The sequence below is a fragment of the Pseudophryne corroboree genome, chromosome 5 (genome assembly GCF_028390025.1).
Source record: "Pseudophryne corroboree isolate aPseCor3 chromosome 5, aPseCor3.hap2, whole genome shotgun sequence".
In the NCBI taxonomy this organism is placed as follows: Eukaryota; Metazoa; Chordata; class Amphibia; order Anura; family Myobatrachidae; genus Pseudophryne; species Pseudophryne corroboree.
In genome coordinates, this window is record NC_086448.1 from 353,231,157 (window position 1) to 353,254,600 (window position 23,444).

Below are 23,444 nucleotides of genomic sequence, written 5' to 3' on the forward strand. Positions count from 1 at the left end.
ACTGCTTTAGGACATCCCCGATGTTATTCCCTGTGGAATACCAGTGTACCCCGTTGCAGAAAGGAGATTTATGGTAAGACTTTCCATGGTTAAATCTCTTTCTGCGAGGTACACTGGATTCCACAGGGCGCCCACCCTGACGCACTTAGCTTCTTTGGGTTTGTATGGCATTAGCCGCTGGTACCTTCTCCTGTCGTGAGAATGTGGTTCTATGTGGCTAATGACTATCATCTCTCTTACCTGCTACTGCATTGGACTGGTTAACAAAATTGAGCTCCAGTGCCTGGAGGGGGGAGGGGGGGGGGCTATAGAGGAGGTGGTGCAGTGCATCCTGGAAATAGTCAAAGCTTTAGACTGTTGGTGCCTCTGATCAAGATCCAACTCTACACCCCAATGTTATTCCCTGTGGAATCCAGTGTACCTCGCAGAAATATATTTAACCATGGTAAGTCTTACCATAAATCTCCTTTTCCTCCCACAATCCAAAAATATACTGGTAGGTAAATTGGCTTCTGTCAAAATTAACCCTAGTATGAATGTGTGTGCATATGAATGTGCTAGGGCACAGGTTCTCAAACTCGGTCCTCAGGACCCCACACAGTGCATGTTTTGCAGGTCTCCTCATAGACTCGCAAGTGAAATAATTAGCTCCACCTGTGGACCTTTTAAAATGTGTCAGTGAGTAATTAATACACCTGTGCACCTGCTGGGTTACCTGCAAAACATGCACTGTGTGGGGTCCTGAGGACCGAGTTTGAGAACCCCTGTGCTAGGGAATATAGATTGTAAGCTCCACTGGGGCAAGGTCTGATGTGAATGGCCAAATAATCTCTGTAAAGCACTGCGGAAAACTTGTGCATTATATAAATAATTGGTAATAATAATAATTTGAGCAATTATCTTCTGACTGCGCATGCAGTGAATCACTAGCGATGATGGTCACATAGAGTATTTATTCACAAAGTGATTGACAGGGACTGTTTGTGGTACTGTAGGTAACTGGTAGTAATAAAGGTGTGTCACAAATCATTTTGGGAAGTGTCTCAGCCTGTTACTGTGATCCTGTACTAGAGGCGTAACTAGGGTTTTCGGATCCCAGGGCAAGATGAAGAGTGGCGCCCCCCACCCTAAAAAAAAAAGACCCTAAGAAAAAGTATGTGCGCGCCCAAAAAAATGGGCGTGGCCACACAGCAAAAGGGGCATGGTCACATACCAGAAGGGGTGTGACCACTTAAAATAGGGCATGTCAACATGACTATCACCTACCCCCTGTGTCATCTCTCAGCATACTATCACCTCCCCCTTGTGTCGTCTCTCGGCACACTGTCACCTCCCCCTTGTCATTCAATTTTTGCACATTACGGCAGTAGAGTCCCCTTTTTACACAGTACGCAGGCAGAGTCCCCTTTTTACACAGTACGCAGGCAGAGTCCCCTTTTTACACAGTATACAAGCAAAGTCCCCTTTTTACACAGTATGCCAGATACACATTGCCTCACAGTGCCAGATACACATTGCCTCACAGTGCCAGATACACATTACCCCACAGTGCCAGATACACATTGCCCCACAGTGCCAGATACACATTGCCCCACAGTGCCAGATACACATTGCCCCACAGTGCCAGATACACGTTGCCCCACAGTGCCAGATACATATTACCCCACAGTGCCGGATGCATATTACCTCAAAGTGCCAGATGCATATTACTACAACAGTGCCAGATGCACATTGCTCCACAGTGCCAGATACACATTGCCCCACAGTGGCAGATACACATTGCCCCACAGTGGCAGATATATTATACCCCACAGTGCCAGATACACATTGCCCCACAGTGCCAGATACATATTACCCCACAGAGATACACATTGTACCACACTGCCAGATATAGCCAGATACACATTGCCCCAGAGAGATACACATTGCCCCACAGATATACACATTGCCCCACAGAGATACACATTGCCAGATAGACATCCCCCCCTTCCCCTGCTCTCCCCCCACTCACCGCTCTCAACACTGGCGCCACTGCTATCTGCAATGTGAGGGAGAGGAGGGGAGTGCAGCACAGCGCCTCTCCTGCCCCTCAATGCACCATGATTAAGTCTGGTCTCCGGCTCCTGGCCACGGGTATCTTGGTGCGGCTTCGTTAACCAATCAGAGCTCGTGGACCGGCAGCCAATCAGGAGCCAGTCCGCAAGCTCTATCAAACCAAACCAAGGAAACTCGCCCCACCGCTGCCGGAGACCAGACACTGCACACTGAGGGGCAGGAGAGGCGCTGCGCTCTCCTCCCTTCACAAAGCAGCAGGATGGGGGACGGCACGGGGGCAGAGCTACCGTAGCAGGGGCGAGTGGGTATGATGCCCTGGCCGCCGGTGGCACCCCCATCTGCTGGACCTGCCCTGCCCGACCCCCCTTAGTTACACCTTTGTCCTGTACACTGAAAACATGGCACCAGCATCAAATACTGGTAGCTGAGACATTTGCATATTTTCACACAGTATCTGCTTACAGGATCGCAGCTGCAAATCCATTAGCGATAGGGCCCATGGTTGCTTCTGAGCTACGGGTCAATGCCTACGCCTGTATTTTGTATACATGTACATTTTTATGTTTTCTTCCAACTATATTTTTCCAATATGCACATTATAGGTGCCTCTATTTTTCTCCATATATTTCAACAGATTATAGCACTTGAGAAGTACCACAGGTATTTGGGAAGGTAATTAACCCTATACAATAAAGAAATGTACTGTATGTAGAAATAGAATTCTAAATAAATAAAAAGTGTTGTCCCTTTCTTTGTTAACATTTCATTAACTACGTAAAGGTTTGAAATAATTGGTTTTATTAGTAAGGCAACCAACGTTGAGCACCTACTGTCAATCAACGTTGAGCACCTACTGTCACTTGAGCACCTACTGTCACAGATATAATAATCTGTTGCTGAGTGCTAATAGGATGGATGGACAGCTCACATTATAAAATAGATAGACAGTTCGCGTCTACTGGAATGAAGTCTGATGATCCATAAGTTCATCCAACACTGCCTATAAAGCATTGCATAGCTACTGTATGATTCCATTAGCAGCTTGTTGCCTCAGATAATACTGTGATTACATCCGGTAATTATTCTAACCTAGATAATAGCACTAAATTGTTTTGTTTATAATCTAACAACTGCTAAATTATATGTAACGTTATTTGATGTCACAGATACTGAGTGATAATAACACTAAATTATTTTGTTTATGTAGTCTAAAAACAACTGTTACTTTATATCACACGTACGGTACTATTTATCAACTAATATTTGCAGAATATCCCCCCAAAACACTCATATTTTGGGGATAACCATATATATTTAGTATCCTCCAAATGTATAGGAGTGAACACAGCAGATACGGTATCTCCATAACTTCTGCTGTCCCTCCATTTCCAACAGTATGTGCAGCTCCCTTAGTTTCTATGGGGGCTGCGAAGCTGTAAGATATTTGGCCACGGGAGCTATCACCATCTGAAGATGGCATTATCCATTGTAGCCTATGGACTACAGATCACAAAAATCAATGGGAGAGGGTTCCTCCAGAACCCTCCTTGGCAATAGCCACCACACATACATGTCAGTGGACTGTGCCTGGGCAGAACCTAAAATATTGCTTATGTGATCATTTCACAATAGATGCAGTGTGTGCGGTGCACACAGACCCCTGAGTCCAGAGGGGGCCCCCACATGCTGCACCCATTTTTTTAATCCTTATACCTCCAGAAGTCCCGTGCCGACGTCAGCAGCACTGTGGAATCACAGTGAAAATGGCGCAGTGGCCATTTTCATAGTGCTCTGCGCATGCGCAGTAGAGAAATCACAGGGAAAATGGCCACTGCACCATTTTCCCAGTGATCTGTGCATGTGCAGTAGAGTCTGAGCCCTCTAGTGCTCAGACTATTCAGCATTGCCATCAGAGAGGTGGCCCAAACAGAGGAGGCAGCACACAGGCCTCGTCCTCTCTTAAAGCACCCCTGCATTACAGGGATGGCTCCTTTATGAGCCCCTATCCATGCATATGATTTAAGTACATTTTGGTAAATGTAATTTCTTTTGCTGCAAATACAGATGGGTGCTTGCTGATCTTAGATGTGATGGTTATGCATTGCAGTAAGAAAGTTGCGGTAAGTGTGCCCGCAAATGGGTGTACACTCACGTGACCCATTCGCTTACTGTTGGTCATTCCGAGTTGATCGCTAGCTGCATTCGTTCACTGTGCAGCGATGAGGCTAAAAAAAAGGCACTTCTGCGCATGCGATGTGGCGCAATGCGCACGTGCGATGTACTATTACAACAAATGATGTAGTTTCACACAGTGTCTAGCGAAGCTTTTCAGTCGCACTGCTGGCCGCAGAATGATTGACATGAAGTGGGCGTTTCTGGGTGGCAACTGACCGTTTTCAGGGAGTGTTCAAAAAAACACAGGCGTGCCAGGAAAAACGCAGGCGTGGCTGGGCGAACGCAGGGTGTGTTTGTGACATCAAAACAGGAACTGAACAGTCTGAAGTCATCGTAAGCGCTGAGTAGGTAATGAGCTACTCTAAAACTGCACACAAAAAAATTGCCGCTGCTCTGCAATCCTTTCGTTCGCACTTCTGCTAAGCTAAAATACACTCCCAGTGGGAGGCGGCATAGCATTTGCACGGCTGCTAAAAACTGCTAGCGAGCGAACAACTCGGAATGACCACCATAGTGGCTAAGTCACGGGTGTGAATAGCCACAGCTTGGCGCGACTAATTTTACACGCGATGCGTGTAAGATCAGCGAGGACACATCTGTAATTACTATGAGAAATTATTTTACAATTAAAATAAGATAATCAGTAAATGCTGTATGTCCCACAAAGTGATCCTAAATTGTTTTATTGATGGTGCTATATGTTTACTGTGGCATAAATACAAGCACCAGATTTTTGCAAACTGTAGAAATATTTGGAAAATTGTGCAACTACCTTTACTGAAACCAGTATTGGCATCTCTTATCTACAGATGGGTCTTGCACAACAAATCAAGTGCTTGTCAGCTTGAAATAAATGCTCTGTATTAAGCTGCCTCAGCTCCGCCCAATGACACATTGTTTGAGCGTTAGATATCGGTTAGTGGTAAAGGTTTATGTACAGTATCACATCGATGCTTTGTCTTCCCACAATCTTCTCATTGGGTATGTATCTATCTGCACATTGAAGATGCGACAATACTGTACTTACCTGATGTGCTTTGGCTCTTAATTTATGTTCAAGCAACCTGCATCCTTCATCTGCTTGTGATTAGTCTTCCCTCTCACACAGCCGCCTCTCTCACAGTTTTATTAATCAGTTTTTATTATTTTTCAAAGCACAGTATACAGAATAGGGAATAAAACATTCAAGTACAGGAAAAAAGAGGAAAGAGACACTGTAAGGGATAGGGATATGCAATTCCCACATAGGTGGTCATTCCGAGTTGTTAGCTCGCTAGCAGTTTTTAGCAGCCGTGCAAACGCTATGCCGCCGCCCACTGGGAGTGTAATTTAGCTTAGCAGAAGTGCGAACGAAAGGATCGCAGAGCGGCTACAAAGTTTTTTTGTGCAGTTTCTGAGCAGCTATAAACCTACTCAGCGCTTGCGATCACTTCAGACTGTTCAGTTCCTGTTTTGACATCACAAACACGCCCTGCGTTTTTCCTGGCACGCCTGCGTTTTTCCGAACACTCCCTGAAAACCGTCAGTTTACACCCAGAATCGCCCACTTCACGTCAATCACTCTGCGGCAGCCAGTGCGACTGAAAAGCATCGCATGACCCTGTGTGAAACTACATCGTTCGTTGTAATAGTAAGCCATGTGTGCACATTGCGCCGCATACGCATGCGCAGAAGTGCCTTTTTTTGCCTCTTCGCTGCACAGCGACCGAAAGCAGCTAGCGGTCAACTCGGAATGACCCCCATAGACAGTAGATACATGAGTGTACTGTACTGGTGAATCATAAGGGTTAGTATCGCGTGACCGGCGGTCACCATACCGACGCCGATCACCATGCCGATTCCGGTACTGAGATGCTGGTAGGGGTGAGCGCAACGAAGCAGGCTCGGTAGCGAGCTGTGCTTGCCCCAGGCTCTATTCCCACTCTATGGGTGTTATGGGCACCCACGAGTCTGAATAGTCCCTGTTAGTCGGCATGCCGACTGTAGGGATTGTTAGGGGTTGGAATGTAGGTGCCAGTATTGTGTAGAACGGCAGAACCTACTAGGAACTAGGAAGTAAATTAGGCAGACTGCATGCTCAATGGGCGTAATTCAGACCTGATCGCTGCTGTGCGTTTTTTCACAGTTGGCGATCAGGTCCAAACTGCACATGCGCATGCACCACAATGCGCAGGCATGTCGCACGGGTACAAAGTGGATTGCCGCTCAGCGATGGGTTTGTGCGACAGATCCGTTCGCAGAGGCGATCGCAAGGAGATTGACAGGAAGAAGGCGTTTGTGGGTGCCAACTGACCATTTTCAGGGAGTGTCTGGAAAAACGCAGGCATGTCCATGCATTTGCAGGGACGATTCCTGACGTCAATTCCGGTCCCGGACAGGCTGATGTGATTGCAGTGGCTTAGTAAGTCCTGGGCTGCGCAGAGACTACACAAAATCTGTTTGTACAGCTCTGCTACACATGCGTTCGCACACTTGCACACCTAAAATACACTCCCACTGTAGGTGATGACTATCTGATCGCAGCAGTGCAAAAATCGCTCACTAGTGATCAGGTCTGAATTAGGCCCTATGTGCCAAAAGCTATCACACTATTAACTTTTATACATACTATCCATAACATATCTGTGCCAAGAAAACCATGTCATTAATTTAGAAGTGGATGTGGAAAAGGTACAATCTGTTGTCTCCGTCACATAGTTTCTATGAATTTTGGAATTAACCACTATGTACTGTAGTAGGAGATAAACTCTGCTTCTAGAGCACTAATGAAATGAATGAGTGAACAGGTGAGTCTGTTTTTGAAAGTATTCATAGTGGAAGTCTCTGGAAATGTGTGAGGAAACAAGTTCCAGATATGTAGTGTAGTATATCTGTTCTCTACTATACCCGTTCTTCGCACAGGAGTTTCTGATTTTCACGGTTGTACATATAAATGAGTGTTAATAATTGGTAGATCTATAGAGCTGTACAGTAAATTTGAGACATTTTAATGTAAGTAAATATTTGGTTCTTGCCGTTACCTGAGGAGCACCAGTAGCAGATATGGTAAAAAGTGACAGGACCAATTTTGTAGTTTATTATATTCTACACACTGGAGGTGCAATGCAAATTTTGATCCAAATGTCCATTTGGGCGTTATCGTTCATGCAAGGGGAGGTTTATTAAAATTCTAATTACATACCTTTGTTAAATTTCAACTTCCTAAAATATCAGGAAAAAAGAGAAAATTAGTGATGAGTCAGTGAGTGAGTGAGGGCTCTCACATATATATATATATATATATATATATATATATATATATATAGCGACTACGGTGTCGATTAATAAATTATAAAATTGCCAATTATAAAAAACTATTTATTGACATAAAAGTTGCAAATAAAAGAAACATATATAAAAAATGGGACAACAATACAAACACAGCTGGACTAAAAGCACTTAAATGAAGAAGTCTTATGAGACGAAACGCGTTGGTCAAACCTACACCTACCTCATCTAAGATAAGGAAAATCCATTTTACTTGCTTTTATTGTAGTTTTTAAGATTTCATTTAAGTGATTTTAGTCCAGCTGTGTTTGTATTGTTGTCCCATTTTTTATATATGTTTCTTTTATGTGCAACTTTTATGTCAATAAATAGTTTTTTATAATTGGCAATTTTATAATTTATTAATCAGCACCGTATTTGCTATATATCCCTCATCCCCCTCTTTCTTCCACATTGTTTCAGGGACTTACCACCCCTGTATGTTTTGAGGGATTCAGCTGACGCCCCATTAGCAGTGTAGGGGAGTGTCTTATTAGTTTTCCGTTTGTACAACATATCTGTGTTATATCACAAGTAGCGCAGTATTAATCCTTGCTTCTACATATACATATATATATATATATATATATATATATTTATTTGCAGGTACATATATATATATATATATATATATATATATAATACATACTATTTACCAGTCGGCGGAATGCCAGCGGTCAAGATTCCGACATCGGCATCCCGCCCGCCAGAATGCGTGCAGTGGGCGAGTGTTATGAGTCCCCTTGCAGGCTTGCTGCACTTGCCAAGCTGCAGGCTCGTTGGCTCAATGTTCTTGCCACAGGTTCTATTCTCACTCTATATTGTTGTGGACGCCCATGAGGTTTGGCTTATATTATCAACGGGATTCTTTTTGCAACATCTAAGTGCAATTTATATGGGAAAGCACATTTGCAGGTACAGAGATAACAAATAAAATATACCAATGTAACCATAACAAATAACATATACTAATGTAACAGTCCGGACTCCCTCTTAGGGTGGGTATATACCAGGATGATGGGCAATCGATCTGATGGTCAAGCCGAATTACCTTCAGCCTGGAGCATGCCCAATTGCTTGTATGCACCAGGAAGATTAAATAAATGACAGAACGATCACTATTCCATTCTTCAGTAATATGCACCGGGTCACATGCGATATCTTCCAGTTGGCCGTGCAGCAGAGCATACGACCTGTGGGAGTGTGCAATCCAGGGTACACACTGCACCTCTAGACAATTGTCATGCCGATACAGAAAATAGTTTCATCGTGCTAGTGTGTACCAAACGTTACTTTGAAGACTTATTTAACACATGAATGGTGCTCCAACAATTTGTAGTTTAGAAGACATATTAAAAGGTTGCAACTAATTAATAGTGTGATCCAAAAGTTTCACTTTTTGCAGCATGTGCATTAGAGATGAGCGGGTTCGGTTCCTCGGAATCCGAACCCGCCCGAACTTCATTTTTTTTTACACGGGGCCGAGCGACTCGGATCTTCCCGCCTTGCTCGGTTAACCCGAGCGCGCCCGAACGTCATCATCCCGCTGTCGGATTCTCGCGAGGCTCGGATTCTATCGCGAGACTCGGATTCTATATAAGGAGCCGCGCGTCGCCGCCATTTTCACACGTGCATTGAGATTCATAGGGAGAGGACGTGGCTGGCGTCCTCTCCGTTTATAGAGAAGAGAGTGAGACTAGAGTAGAGAGAGACACAGTAGTAATTTTGGGGAGCATTAGGAGGAGTACTACTACTTGCTGAAGTGATAGATATATAGTGTGACTGTATAATGTATATCTGACTTGTGGGGGAGACACTGACAGTGGGGAGCAGTTAGAGTCTGAGAGCAGGACTCAGGAGTACATATAACGTACAGTGCACACTTTTGCTGCCAGAGTGCCACACTGCCATTGTGACCACACTGACCACCAGTATAATATATATTGTGATTGTCTGCTTAGGAGTACTACTTGCAAGTTGCTGATAGTGTGACCAGTGACCTGACCACCAGTTTAATAATCACCACCAGTTTAATATATATATATATATATATATATAATTGTATATAATATATATATAATATTGTATACCACCTACCCGTTTTTTTTTTCTTTCTTCTTCTTTATACATACTACTATAGTAGCTTACTGTAGCAGTCTGCGGTGCTGCTGAGCTGACAGTGTCCAGCAGGTCCGTCATCAGTCATTACATAATAAATATATATACCTGTCCGGCTGCAGTACTAGTGTGATATTATATATATATATATATTGATTTCATCTCATTATCATCCAGTCTATATTAGCAGCAGACACAGTACGGTAGTCCACGGCTGTAGCTACCTCTGTGTCGGCAGTCGCTCGTCCATCCATAATTGTATACCACCTACCCGTGGTTTTTTTTTTTCTTTCTTCTTTATACATACTACTATAGTAGCTTACTGTAGCAGTCTGCGGTGCTGCTGAGCTGACAGTGTCCAGCAGGTCCGTCATCAGTCATTACATAATAAATATATCTACCTGTCCGGCTGCAGTACTAGTGTGATATTATATATATATATATATATATATATATATATTGATTTCATCTCATTATCATCCAGTCTATATTAGCAGCAGACACAGTACGGTAGTCCACGGCTGTAGCTACCTCTGTGTCGGCAGTCGCTCGTCCATCCATAATTGTATACCACCTGCCCGTGGTTTTGTTTTTTTCTTCTTCTTTATACATACTACTATAGTAGCTTACTGTAGCAGTCTGCGGTGCTGCTGAGCTGACAGTGTCCAGCAGGTCCGTCATCAGTCATTACATAATAAATATATATACCTGTCCGGCTGCAGTACTAGTGATATTATATATATTGATTTCATCTCATTATCATCCAGTCTATATTAGCAGCAGACACAGTACGGTAGTCCACGGCTGTAGCTACCTCTGTGTCGGCAGTCGCTCGTCCATCCATAAGTATACTAGTATCCATCCATCTCCATTGTTTACCTGAGGTGCCTTTTAGTTGTGCCTATTAAAATATGGAGAACAAAAATGTTGAGGTTCCAAAATTAGGGAAAAATCAAGATCCACTTCCACCTCGTGCTGAAGCTGCTGCCACTAGTCATGGCCGAGACGATGAAATGCCAGCAACGTCGTCTGCCAAGGCCGATGCCCAATGTCATAGTACAGAGCATGTAAAATCCAAAACACCAAATATCAGTAAAAAAAGGACTCCAAAATCTAAAATAAAATTGTCGGAGGAGAAGCGTAAACTTGCCAATATGCCATTTACCACACGGAGTGGCAAGGAACGGCTGAGGCCCTGGCCTATGTTCATGGCTAGTGGTTCAGCTTCACATGAGGATGGAAGCACTCAGCCTCTCGCTAGAAAAATGAAAAGACAAGCTGGCAAAAGCACCGCAAAGAACTGTGCGTTCTTCGAAATCCCAAATCCACAAGGAGAGTCCAATTGTGTCGGTTGCGATGCCTGACCTTCCCAACACTGGACGTGAAGAGCATGCGCCTTCCACCATTTGCACGCCCCCTGCAAGTGCTGGAAGGAGCACCCGCAGTCCAGTTCCTGATAGTCAGATTGAAGATGTCAGTGTTGAAGTACACCAGGATGAGGAGGATATGGGTGTTGCTGGCGCTGGGGAGGAAATTGACAAGGAGGATTCTGATGGTGAGGTGGTTTGTTTAAGTCAGGCACCCGGGGAGACACCTGTTGTCCGTGGGAGGAATATGGCCGTTGACATGCCTGGTGAAAATACCAAAAAAATCAGCTCTTCGGTGTGGAAGTATTTCAACAGAAATGCGGACAACATTTGTCAAGCCGTGTGTTGCCTTTGTCAAGCTGTAATAAGTAGGGGTAAGGACGTTAACCACCTCGGAACATCCTCCCTTATACGTCACCTGCAGCGCATTCATAATAAGTCAGTGACAAGTTCAAAAACTTTGGGCGACAGCGGAAGCAGTCCACTGACCAGTAAATCCCTTCCTCTTGTAACCAAGCTCACGCAAACCACCCCACCAACTCCCTCAGTGTCAATTTCCTCCTTCCCCAGGAATGCCAATAGTCCTGCAGGCCATGTCACTGGCAATTCTGACGATTCCTCTCCTGCCTGGGATTCCTCCGATGCATCCTTGCGTGTAACGCCTACTGCTGCTGGCGCTGCTGTTGTTGCTGCTGGGAGTCGATGGTCATCCCAGAGGGGAAATCGTAAGACCACTTTTACTACTTCCACCAAGCAATTGACTGTCCAACAGTCCTTTGCGAGGAAGATGAAATATCACAGCAGTCATCCTGCTGCAAAGCGGATAACTGAGGCCTTGGCATCCTGGGTGGTGAGAAACGTGGTTCCGGTATCCATCATTACTGCAGAGCCAACTAGAGACTTGTTTGAGGTACTGTGTCCCCGGTACCAAATACCATCTAGGTTCCATTTCTCTAGGCAGGCGATACTGAAAATGTACACAGACCTCAGAAAAAGAGTCACCAGTTTCCTAAAAAATGCAGCTGTACCCAATGTCCACTTAACCACGGACATGTGGACAAGTGGAGCAGGGCAGGGTCAGGACTATATGACTGTGACAGCCCATTGGGTAGATGTATGGACTCCCGCCGCAAGAACAGCAGCGGCGGCACCAGTAGCAGCATCTCGCAAACGCCAACTCTTTCCTAGGCAGGCTACGCTTTGTATCACCGGTTTCCAGAATACGCACACAGCTGAAAACCTCTTACGGCAACTGAGGAAAATCATCGCGGAATGGCTTACCCCAATTGGACTCTCCTGTGGATTTGTGGCATCGGACAACGCCAGCAATATTGTGTGTGCATTAAATCTGGGCAAATTCCAGCACGTCCCATGTTTTGCACATACCTTGAATTTGGTGGTGCAGAATTTTTTTAAAAACGACAGGGGCGTGCAAGAGATGCTGTCGGTGGCCAGAAGAATTGCGGGACACTTTCGGCGTACAGGCACCACGTACAGAAGACTGGAGCAACACCAAAAACGCCTGAACCTGCCCTGCCATCATCTGAAGCAAGAAGTGGTAACGAGGTGGAATTCAACCCTATATATGCTTCAGAGGTTGGAGGAGCAGCAAAAGGCCATTCAAGCCTATACAATTCAGCACGATATAGGAGGTGGAATGCACCTGTCTCAAGCGCAGTGGAGAATGATTTCAACGTTGTGCAAGGTTCTGCTGCCCTTTGAACTTGCCACACGTGAAATCAGTTCAGACACTGCCAGCCTGAGTCAGGTCATTCCCCTCATCAGGCTTTTGCAGAAGAAGCTGGAGACATTGAAGGAGGAGCTAACACGGAGCGATTCCGCTAGGCATGTGGGACTTGTGGATGGAGCCCTTAATTCGCTTAACAAGGATTCACGGGTGGTCAATCTGTTGAAATCAGAGCACTACATTTTGGCCACCGTGCTCGATCCTAGATTTAAAACCTTCCTTGGATCTCTCTTTCCGGCAGACACAAGTCTGCTGGGGTTCAAAGACCTGCTGGTAAGAAAATTGTCAAGTCAAGCGGAACGCGACCTGTCAACATCTCCTCCTTCACATTCTCCCGCAACTGGGGGTGCGAGGAAAAGGCTCAGAATTCCGAGCCCACCCGCTGGCGGTGATGCAGGGCAGTCTGGAGCGACTGCTGATGCTGACATCTGGTCCGGACTGAAGGACCTGTCAACGATTACGGACATGTCGTCTACTGTCACTGCATATGATTATCTACCCATTGAAAGAATGGTGGAGGATTATATGAGTGACCGCATCCAAGTAGGCACGTCACACAGTCCGTACTTATACTGGCAGGAAAAAGAGGCAATTTGGAGGCCCTTGCACAAACTGGCTTTATTCTACCTAAGTTGCCCTCCCACAAGTGTGTACTCCGAAAGAGTGTTTAGTGCCGCCGCTCACCTTGTCAGCAATCGGCGTACGAGGTTACTTCCAGAAAATGTGGAGAAGATGATGTTCATTAAAATGAATTATAATCAATTCCTCCGTGGAGACATTGACCAGCAGCAATTGCCTCCACAAAGTACACAGGGAGCTGAGATGGTGGATTCCAGTGGGGACGAATTGATAATCTGTGAGGAGGGGGATGTACACGGTGATATATCGGAGGATGATGATGAGGTGGACATCTTGCCTCTGTAGAGCCAGTTTGTGCAAGGAGAGATTAATTGCTTCTTTTTTGGTGGGGGTCCAAACCAACCCGTCATTTCAGTCACAGTCGTGTGGCAGACCCTGTCACTGAAATTATGGGTTGGTTAAAGTGTGCATGTCCTGTTTATACAACATAAGGGTGGGTGGGAGGGCCCAAGGACAATTCCATCTTGCACCTCTTTTTTCTTTAATTTTTCTTTGCGTCATGTGCTGTTTGGGGAGTGTTTTTTGGAAGGGCCATCCTGCGTGACACTGCAGTGCCACTCCCAGATGGGCCCGGTGTTTGTGTCGGCCACTAGGGTCGCTTATCTTACTCACACAGCTACCTCATTGCGCCTCTTTTTTTCTTTGCGTCATGTGCTGTTTGGGGAGTGTTTTTTGGAAGGGCCATCCTGCGTGACACTGCAGTGCCACTCCTAGATGGGCCCGGTGTTTGTGTCGGCCACTAAGGTCGCTTATCTTACTCACACAGCTACCTCATTGCGCCTCTTTTTTTCTTTGCGTCATGTGCTGTTTGGGGAGTGTTTTTTGGAAGGGCCATCCTGCGTGACACTGCAGTGCCACTCCTAGATGGGCCCGGTGTTTGTGTCGGCCACTAGGGTCGCTTAGCTTAGTCATCCAGCGACCTCGGTGCAAATTTTAGGACTAAAAATAATATTGTGAGGTGTGAGGTATTCAGAATAGACTGAAAATGAGTGGAAATTATGGTTTTTGAGGTTAATAACACTTTGGGATCAAAATGACCCCCAAATTCTATGATTTAAGCTGTTTTTTAGTGTTTTTTGAAAAAAACACCCGAATCCAAAACACACCCGAATCCGACAAAAAAAATTCGGTGAGGTTTTGCCAAAACGCGGTCGAACCCAAAACACGGCCGCGGAACCGAACCCAAAACCAAAACACAAAACCCGAAAAATTTCAAGTGCACATCTCTAATGTGCATTAACATCTGTGCAGCCCTTCCCTTGTATGCATGCATTGCATGCAGGCACACCTAAAAGCAGAGAGTGGCCATACAATTTTGTAATCTCAAGACAGTACAAGTACAGTAGTAACAGAGAACATATTGCTAACTCTACTCCTTAGCAATTCATATTTTCAAACTCACTGTGCATCATTAATCATAGTTGAGTCCATATACAGTAACACAGTTGAAAATGGGTTCAGAAATATTTTTCATTTACAAATCACATTTTACACAGACACTGTTGCTAATACATAGTCATTATGGTTTTTTAGTTATATTTTTTCACCTATCACTGCTGTTTTTTTTAGACTATTTTTTGATTTTCAATTGTATTGATTTTATATTTTACAAAAAAATATTATATTCTATTTGTGCATGTCCAGACAAATGGGTACATGTATATGTGCTGTTACATGGTAAATCCTTATATCCGTTATAGATATATATTTATGATATTAACAATATATATTTTAATACATACAGAATTAAGCTCTGACTTTAGTACAGCGGAAAACTGGTTAAACAGGTTACACACACACACACACACACACACACACACACACACACACACACACTGAGGCCTGGTCTGTATAGCATTCAAAAAGCATGGCCATCTTACAGATACCTGTATTTGGAGACCATAGCCTCCACACACTTCCTGTGGAAGACACACCCACTAACAAACTGAATGTATAGCATTTGAAACCAGAGCTCACAGAGCCCAATCTGACTTCCTCTAACAGATGTAAATGGACACAGCTCACAGACTCACTCAGAATCTAACTGCCCCCCAGACTAGAATGGACCTCTCATCTTCAGGGCTTGGGAGTATCTCCTTATTATGGCTAAGTACTGAACACACATGGCTAGATAAGGAAATGTAGCATTACTGGCATAGAATAGTTAATCTGTAATACGGATGACTTTAAGGTTAATGGTGCTGGTTTAATTAGGATATTGTAACTTGTTTGTTGTAGATCTGGGAATCTGTAATGGTAGCTGGGACATACGCAACCTGTAGTAAAGCATTTGTGGTATTCATTTGAGGATGGTGATTTATAATAGATTGTAGTGGTTTTATATAGTGTATTACTAAAAAATGGAAGTCAACATGTATTTCCTTTTGTTACTGTGGTCATAAGCTTGTAGCAATGGCATGCCATGGGATTGGGAATTACTGATTACAATATGTTAAGATTGTTGTATAGCATAGCCAGCACACAATATACTGTGTTGGTCCTTGAAATGTACTGTACCTGAATAAATTAGTTGGTTCATACAAGATGGCTGCTGCCGTGTGTTTTCTCCACCCCCTTTGAACCATGGAATCATGGGAGCTTCCTTATTCCCAAAATGTAGACTAGCTTGTAGCCCATGTGGTCTACACAAGGGAAATGTGGTATGCTGCCCTCCCCCGCACATTCCCACACTGACTATATTCCTCTAGGCATAACTCTCTATCTCCTTTCTCTCTTTCTGTATTTCGTATTTCTCTTTAATCTCTCTCATGTCTTACATTGTATTTGACAAATCCTGTAATGACATATGTGAACTTTATGAGTATCAATTATTTATGGAAATACATTCTTGTGTTTTATTTTCTACATGCATGGCATGCATTATTCATAAATAGAATATTCCTAATGATTTAAAGGAGGTATATTTCTACGTACAGCCTTTTGCGAGTATCTTATTAAAACTTACATAATTAGTGGTTATTATAAATCACTAAATGGTTGAAATTATAAATTTGCTTAGAAAATATGAGTTTAGTAATATAATACAAAGAAATAGGAACAGAGGGAAAAAGCAACCTCTTATCATGTGCCTACCCAGATTTGTGATTCTGGTCATTTGGCCAGTCTGCATCTGCAAAGGCATGATAGGAAAGGTAGTAGGAATTCTAACGTTGGCCTGTACAGTGAGGGAGCAGTTCCGACACAGATGCATGTATGAGACACAGATGCATGTATGAAAGAGACTTGGAAAGCTGTTTTACTTGTGTGTTATTAAAGATAGGTGCAACAAAGACACTTAAAAAACACTTTGCAAAAACTGTATTGAAGCCGACTGGTGTTCTTTGTTCTCAAGCATATATTATGGTGTGTGTGTGTGTGTGTGTGTGTGTGTGTGTGTGTGTGTGTGTGTGTGTTTAAAAATGTTTTGTTTTTTTAAGTTGTGATAGGAAGTAGTTCCAGATGCACTAGAAATGTTTGTAGTTATAAAATTGCCTCATAGAGAATGTGTATTTTTGTAACAAAACAAGTGGTTATAAGGAGAATAAAAAACAAGCAAGTGGTTATAGATACAGTGTGCATATACTACTGGTGGAGCTTGCCATAGTTGTGGCTTTGCACCTGCATGAAATCGCAGCTTTTTACTTGAACACAAATGATGCCTGCATTGCTACTTAATGTGTAACATAGTTTATCCTGCTTTGAAATTTTTGTCAAAAGCAAACAGTGATCCAGCTTTAAGCATCTAAAACATTAATAACCAGCATATGTAAGCAGCACTGAGCACAATCATAACATCATATTATTAATATATTTATTAAATGTCAATGTTAGCTTCCCGTCAGTTTTTTTTTTTTTATACCAGGACACTGTAATAACTAGGATCCACTGAATATATACAGTAAAAAATAATATCTTTTGAATATGCAATATTACATGACTCATTGGGGGTATTCAATTGTTTGAAAAGTCAGTTGGAAGTCTGTTTTTTTCTATCTAAAGGGCCCCATACACTACAACAATATGTCCTGAGGCTGAAGTCGGAGGCGATTTCCCTTGAACTTTCCCGGGAGCTTCCCGGGAGTGGTTCCATATGATTCCATACGATTTGGTACATTTTGCATGCGATATATATCGTATGCAATCCCAGCCATGCTTGCGGGAAACGACATATCACGAGTGCAGTACTAACGATCTAGGAACAGAGCGGATCGGAAACACCTCCAAAATGCTCGATTTCACCCAATATATCGGCCTAAATGCCCGAAATTGGTTGAAATCGGGCATTATCATTCTAGTGTATGGGCCCTTAATAGACAGGAAAAAACACCTAACCGACTTTTCAAACAATTGAATTCCACCCATTGATTATTACCACTTTCTGCACTTGTTTTAACTGGGCATTATGGCATACATCTTCATTATGACTGTTTTGTTTTGTTATTAAAATGTAAAACTGATCTTTAATAAATAAAAATCTGACTCACCATAAATTCTTCCAAAGATTGATATGTTTTTCCTCGAAATTCACAGTAATTCTTTCTTTCTTTACACTGTGGGCAGCACTGGCTGTTATCGACTTGAATACAGCGTGGGTGAAGCCTAGGGCACTCTGGCTGAATGCAAAGGGGACCTTCTTCTGTGCAGCGGCAAGGGCAAGCTGACGGACCAGGTGAAAACTTTTCTCCAATAGCATAAACAAATCCACTCTCATCCACACAACCTTTTCCCCGGTAATCTGGATATGCATATTCCTCTGAAGCTTCTGGTGTGGTAACAGGATCTGGAATGAATTTTTCCTCCAGCGGCTGATCTTGTATAATATCTGATTGTATTTGTGTTACAGTCCCTGATTTACTGCTCTGAGTTTGATTACTCAGAGACTGTTTTTGTCTAGTCAAAAGTTCTTTGTTTAAAACAGTTTTGTTAGCTTTATTTTTCCAGTCTTTAATGGTTTCATCCTTCTCTGTTTTGCTTTTATTTACTTTACCCAATGTTGTCTGGTTTTGACTGTCATGAGCTGCATGATCCCTTTTTTCTTGGCTGTCTTTCAAATGTTCTTGATGTTGTGTCTGTGTGAGGTTTTGTACACGTATAGTTGGGTTACACAAGGCAACCATCAGACAACATGTTACAAGAAGAGAACTGGAGAGAGCTCCAATTGCCATTACAGTGGAGCTGGGCATTTCCTACTGCATCACCAGGTCTGGGTTCCTTCAATTTTGAACATAGACTCCAATCTGCAGTCCCTATGAGAAGAAAAAGATTATAGTTTATGTTTTTTAGTTATACCTCTGTATAACATCAATTCCAACAAATGATTAAATACTGTAACTTTAGTGTAACCACAATACTGTCCTTTACAATCCCCCTAACAATGTCCTTCTACATGTCAACTTGCCCTTTTTGGTCTGGAATACCACATAACTCTGTACAGCAACTAAATATGCATGTTATCCAGGATTATTGCACTACACGATGATATATATTACATTGACTACTATATCCATACTTATAGATGGTCAGGCATAGTGAGCTGGAATTAGTCTAATTGATGAAAATATCCCAGTTCACGCTAGTATAGGTCCTCTTACTCACGTATTGCTCATAGTATTGTGCAGTCTAACCGATACCTGTATCAAAGATGCCTACTCATGTCACCTAACTAAAAGAACATGGATTCTTTGTATTATTGGGGATTAAAGCCTATGGCCCTGATTCATGTTTGCAAGTAAAGCAGAAAAGCAAGCAACTGGGCAAAACCATGTTGCACTGCAGGTGGGGCAGATTTAACATTTGGGAGAGATTAAGATTTGGAAGGTGTGTTTAAACTGAAAACTAAATTGCAGCGTAAAAATAAAGTTGTCTAACATGTGTGGGATACTGCACATGCAAAAGAAGACAGTATTTAACTTGCACAGGAAAAATATAAATATATTTGCTCCCCTTGTGTGGCAATATGGTTTGTTTCAGACACAAAGTTACTTGCTTTTTTATTTTGCTAACAAACATGAGTACGGCCCTATAATGCAACACAAGTATGCCTTTCAGTGACCTTTCTCTACAGGACTGGTTGCAGTCTAATAGGCCCTACACACTGGCCGATTTTCTGAAAGATATGAACGATCTCGTTCATAAATGAACGAGAACTCGTTCATATCTTTCAGTGTGGAGACTCCAGCGATGAACGATGCGCGGCCCCGCGCTCGTTCATCGCTGGTCTCCCGTCGGCTGTGCATGCAGGCCAATATGGACGATCTCGTCCATATTTGCCTGCACTTCAATGCAGCCGCGTGACGGGGGGAGTGAAGAAACTTCACTCCCCCCGTCACTGCCCCCCCGCCGCCGGGTCGCTCGTCGGCCGTTTCGGCCGTCGGGCACCTCGGCGGCGCATCGTCAAATGAGTAGGGCCCCTGAGACTTAGCGTCTCAGAGCTGAAATGCTATATGTAATTCTTTTCAGTATTATATGAGTATAATATAATGAGTAATGGATATACCTGTACATCAGACACTCTATCTTATTATTAAGGACACAAAGTAGTGTACAGTTTGATTCATTCATTATTAAAAAAAAAAAATACTTAAAATCCAAAGAAAAAAATTCTTCAGTCATAACATGTTAATTAACATATTTAAAGATGCACCAAAAATATAGTTATAATAAGCAATAATGAGTGAGAAGTATTGGGTAAGAAAATAATTAAATATAGTTATTCCCTCCAACAGAGAACAAAATATCTAATATAATTTTTCTTCAGTAACAGGATCAGCACATTTTATTGGATCATACAGTAAGCACGTACTTACTGGGAATGGGCAGTGTGTAAAGAGTAATCATTTCTATAACCAGCCGTCTAGTCTGGGCTGATTGACATTACTAGTAAAACTGGAAAAAAAACAGCATCAGGTTTCCTTTTCAGCTGCAATAGTGACAAGGAATGTTTCATTAAGCAAAGGTATGATAGCATGAAATAATTAGCTACAATATGGTATATGCTGACCTGGGTAATATTGTAAGTAATAGGAACACCACCAATTAGCACATTTTTCTCCTTCAGTGTATCTGCATAAAGTAATTGACAGTCAATTGCCGGACGTTGAATGTATTTTTTTTTCTAAATGAAGTAATTAAAACTCTGCTGAAACATTATTCAGCAAGTGTATGTGGAAAGTTTGTGTTATTTGATTAAGCTTTGTTCTAAAAATGTGCATGTTTATCGATCTTGCTTGGGGTGAGCATAACTATCCTGGTTTCTGTGGAAGCAATTAAAATTGAACTATCTTGTCCCTTAAACAAAATAGCATGTGTACAGGTGGCAGTGGTATGGCACAGTGAGTGTACACACCAGGGGATGCCCTGACACAATGAACAGCTTAATTATGAAACCAGTGGGCAGGTTTATTGAAGTAATAATGTGATGGTACAGCTGTGCTCACACTAATGCATTCACTGGTTTCTCGCATGGACCCGAGCTTGTGTGGAGTGAAGCATGCATGTCACCAGTCAGTGACTGTGTGTGTAGCAGTGCAGAAGCAAGCAGTACCAGGCTCTGTAACAGTATTTGGCAGCCACTGTAGCATGTGAACGTGGTCTCTCCTGGAGCAAAGTACAAGCAGGGCCATATTATCTCATGGACAGGAACTTAGGATTTCAGCAATTTCTGGCCCCCAGCCCCCTAAGTATCCATCTCCATGTCAAATTCACAGGCAGATGTTTGGGAAGCATAGGTTATTCCATCATTTACACTTTCAGTATACATACGGACACCAATACCCAGTTGAAATAAAGTCTGCTCAACTGCTGGCACAATTGTTCTTCCTTTTTTTTCTCTCTTTTAAAATCCTGACTTGTACATGTTGGCTGACATTTGTTCTTTTTACATTTTATAAATAATAACTGTTTTGAAGGGCCCCTAGGCGTCAGCCTAGTCAGTCTTATGGATAATACTGCCCCGAGTGTAAAACGTCCATCTCCGACTGTGGTGATCTACCACAGTGACAAAATGGCACCATGCATGAGCAGTATAGGGTTTGGAAGCCATTTTGGTTAGGGAATGAAGACTGCCTGTAGGACACAATATAGAGTATGTGCAGTAGCGCTCTCCAACTTCAGCATTCCCCCCCTTCCCCTCACTGCAAGCGTAAAAAATTGAAGGTTAGACAAATAAGCAAACATCAACATTTCAAATGGTTTCTAGTCAACATTTCTTTAGGAATGTAGCGAGAGAGTGTGATGTAACTCCATTTGTGAGTACATCCGCAGGGTTCTCTTCACTGGTGATATAAACTGTATCAACAAATCCTTTCTCTACAAATTCCCGGATGAAACGATGTCTGATTCAATATGCTTGGACCTCCTGTAGTGTTTGGCACTGTGGGACAGGTTGACTGCGCCTCTATTATAACACTTTTGGGGGAAATCAATTGTTTGAAAAGTCAGTTGGGCAATTGGTTGTCTGTTTTTTTCCCCTATCTAATAAACAGACAGCCAAGTTACTTTTCAAACAATTGAATTCCACCCTTTATGTGGTTGATATCTTCCACATTCATGGATAGTTGCCGCCCATAGGGGAGTATTTTCGCTTTGCAAGTGTGCGAATGCATGTGTAGCAGAGCTGTATGAACAGATCTGTGGTCTCTGAGTAGTCCAGGACTTACTCATCCGCTGCGATCACTTTAGCCTGTCCGGGACCAGAATTGATGCCAGGAACCCTCCCTGCAAATGCTTGGACACGCCTGCGTTTTTCCAACCACTCCCTGAAAATGGCCAGTTGCCACCCACAAACGCCTTCTTCCTGTTAATCTCCTTGCAACCGCCCGTGCAAATGGATTCTTTGCACAAACCCATCGCTGAGCGGCGACCCACTTTGTACCTGTGCAATGCGCCTACGAATTGTGGTGCATACGCATGCGCAGTTTTGACCTGATCGCAGCACTGCAAAAAATGCTAGCAAGCGATCAGGTCTGAATTAGCCCCAAAAGTTTTGAGTTGTAAGGTCTCCTTGGCAGATGAGGATGTGCAACGCTCAGCTTGGACCATCTCACAAAAATTAAGGGGTACATTTACTAAGCAGTGATAAGAATAGAGAAGTAAGCCAGTGGAGAAATTTCCCCATCAACCAATCAGCAGCTCCATATCATTTTATAGTATGCAAATTATAGATGTTACTACAGTGCTGATTGGTTGCCATGGGCAACTTCTCCACTGGCTCACTTCTCCGCTCTTATCACTGCTTAGTAAATGTACCCCAAAGACCAGAAGGTACAGGAACCAGTGGGTGGGTAATTTTTATTCCTAATTTTTGACCACAACAGCTACAGTGTGGTGCACTGAATACACTGGAGCAACCTACAGACCTGAAAAAATGGTAGCAGGTAGCAGTTTTCAATGATGCAGCTTCTGTCTTTGAGTGATCCATCCTTTAAATGGTCATTGACTTAACTATAATGCTTTAAGAAAACCGCTCGCTGGAGAAGGTACTGAAAAACCTTAATTCCTAAATTGTTTGGAGTGAAAGAAAACTTTATGCGCTGTAACACCTGCGGCTCCGGCTCCTACTAGGTGGACACAACAATGGAGAAGTATGCCTGAGTACCCCCTGGACAAACACCTGAACATGGCTACACTTACTATGAGATCTAGTTAACTTCCTGAGGACAGTATGCTGCATATATATATATATATATATATATATATATATATATACACACATGTATATACACAGTATTTACATATATATATATATATATATATATATATATTAGTGATGAGCGGGTTCGGTTCCTCGGAATCCGAACCCCCCCTAACTTCACCCATTTTACACGGTTCCGAGGCAGACTCGGATCCTCCCGCCTTGCTCGGTTAACCCGAGCGCACCCTAACGTCATCATCCCGCTGTCGGATTCTCGCGAGATTCGTATTCTATATAAGGAGCCGCGCGTTGCCGCCATTTTCACTTGTGCATTGGAGATGATAGGGAGAGGACGTGCAGCGTTCTCTCAGGTGTGTTCAGTATGCTGCAAATATCTGTGCTCAGT

The 23,444-nt window shown here is 43.1% G+C and overlaps 1 protein-coding gene across 2 annotated transcripts in view; it reads right to left on the minus strand.

The window, feature by feature from the left end:
- Positions 1-23,444, minus strand: part of VWC2 (von Willebrand factor C domain containing 2) — a 925,810-nt gene that overhangs the window by 871,603 nt on the left and 30,763 nt on the right. For both annotated transcript variants that reach the window (XM_063924899.1, XM_063924900.1), the window contains exon 2: positions 17,892-18,653. In XM_063924899.1, coding sequence (XP_063780969.1) covers positions 17,892-18,590 — 699 coding nt within the window. In that variant the 5' untranslated portion in view covers positions 18,591-18,653. The remainder of the gene's footprint in view (positions 1-17,891; positions 18,654-23,444) is intronic.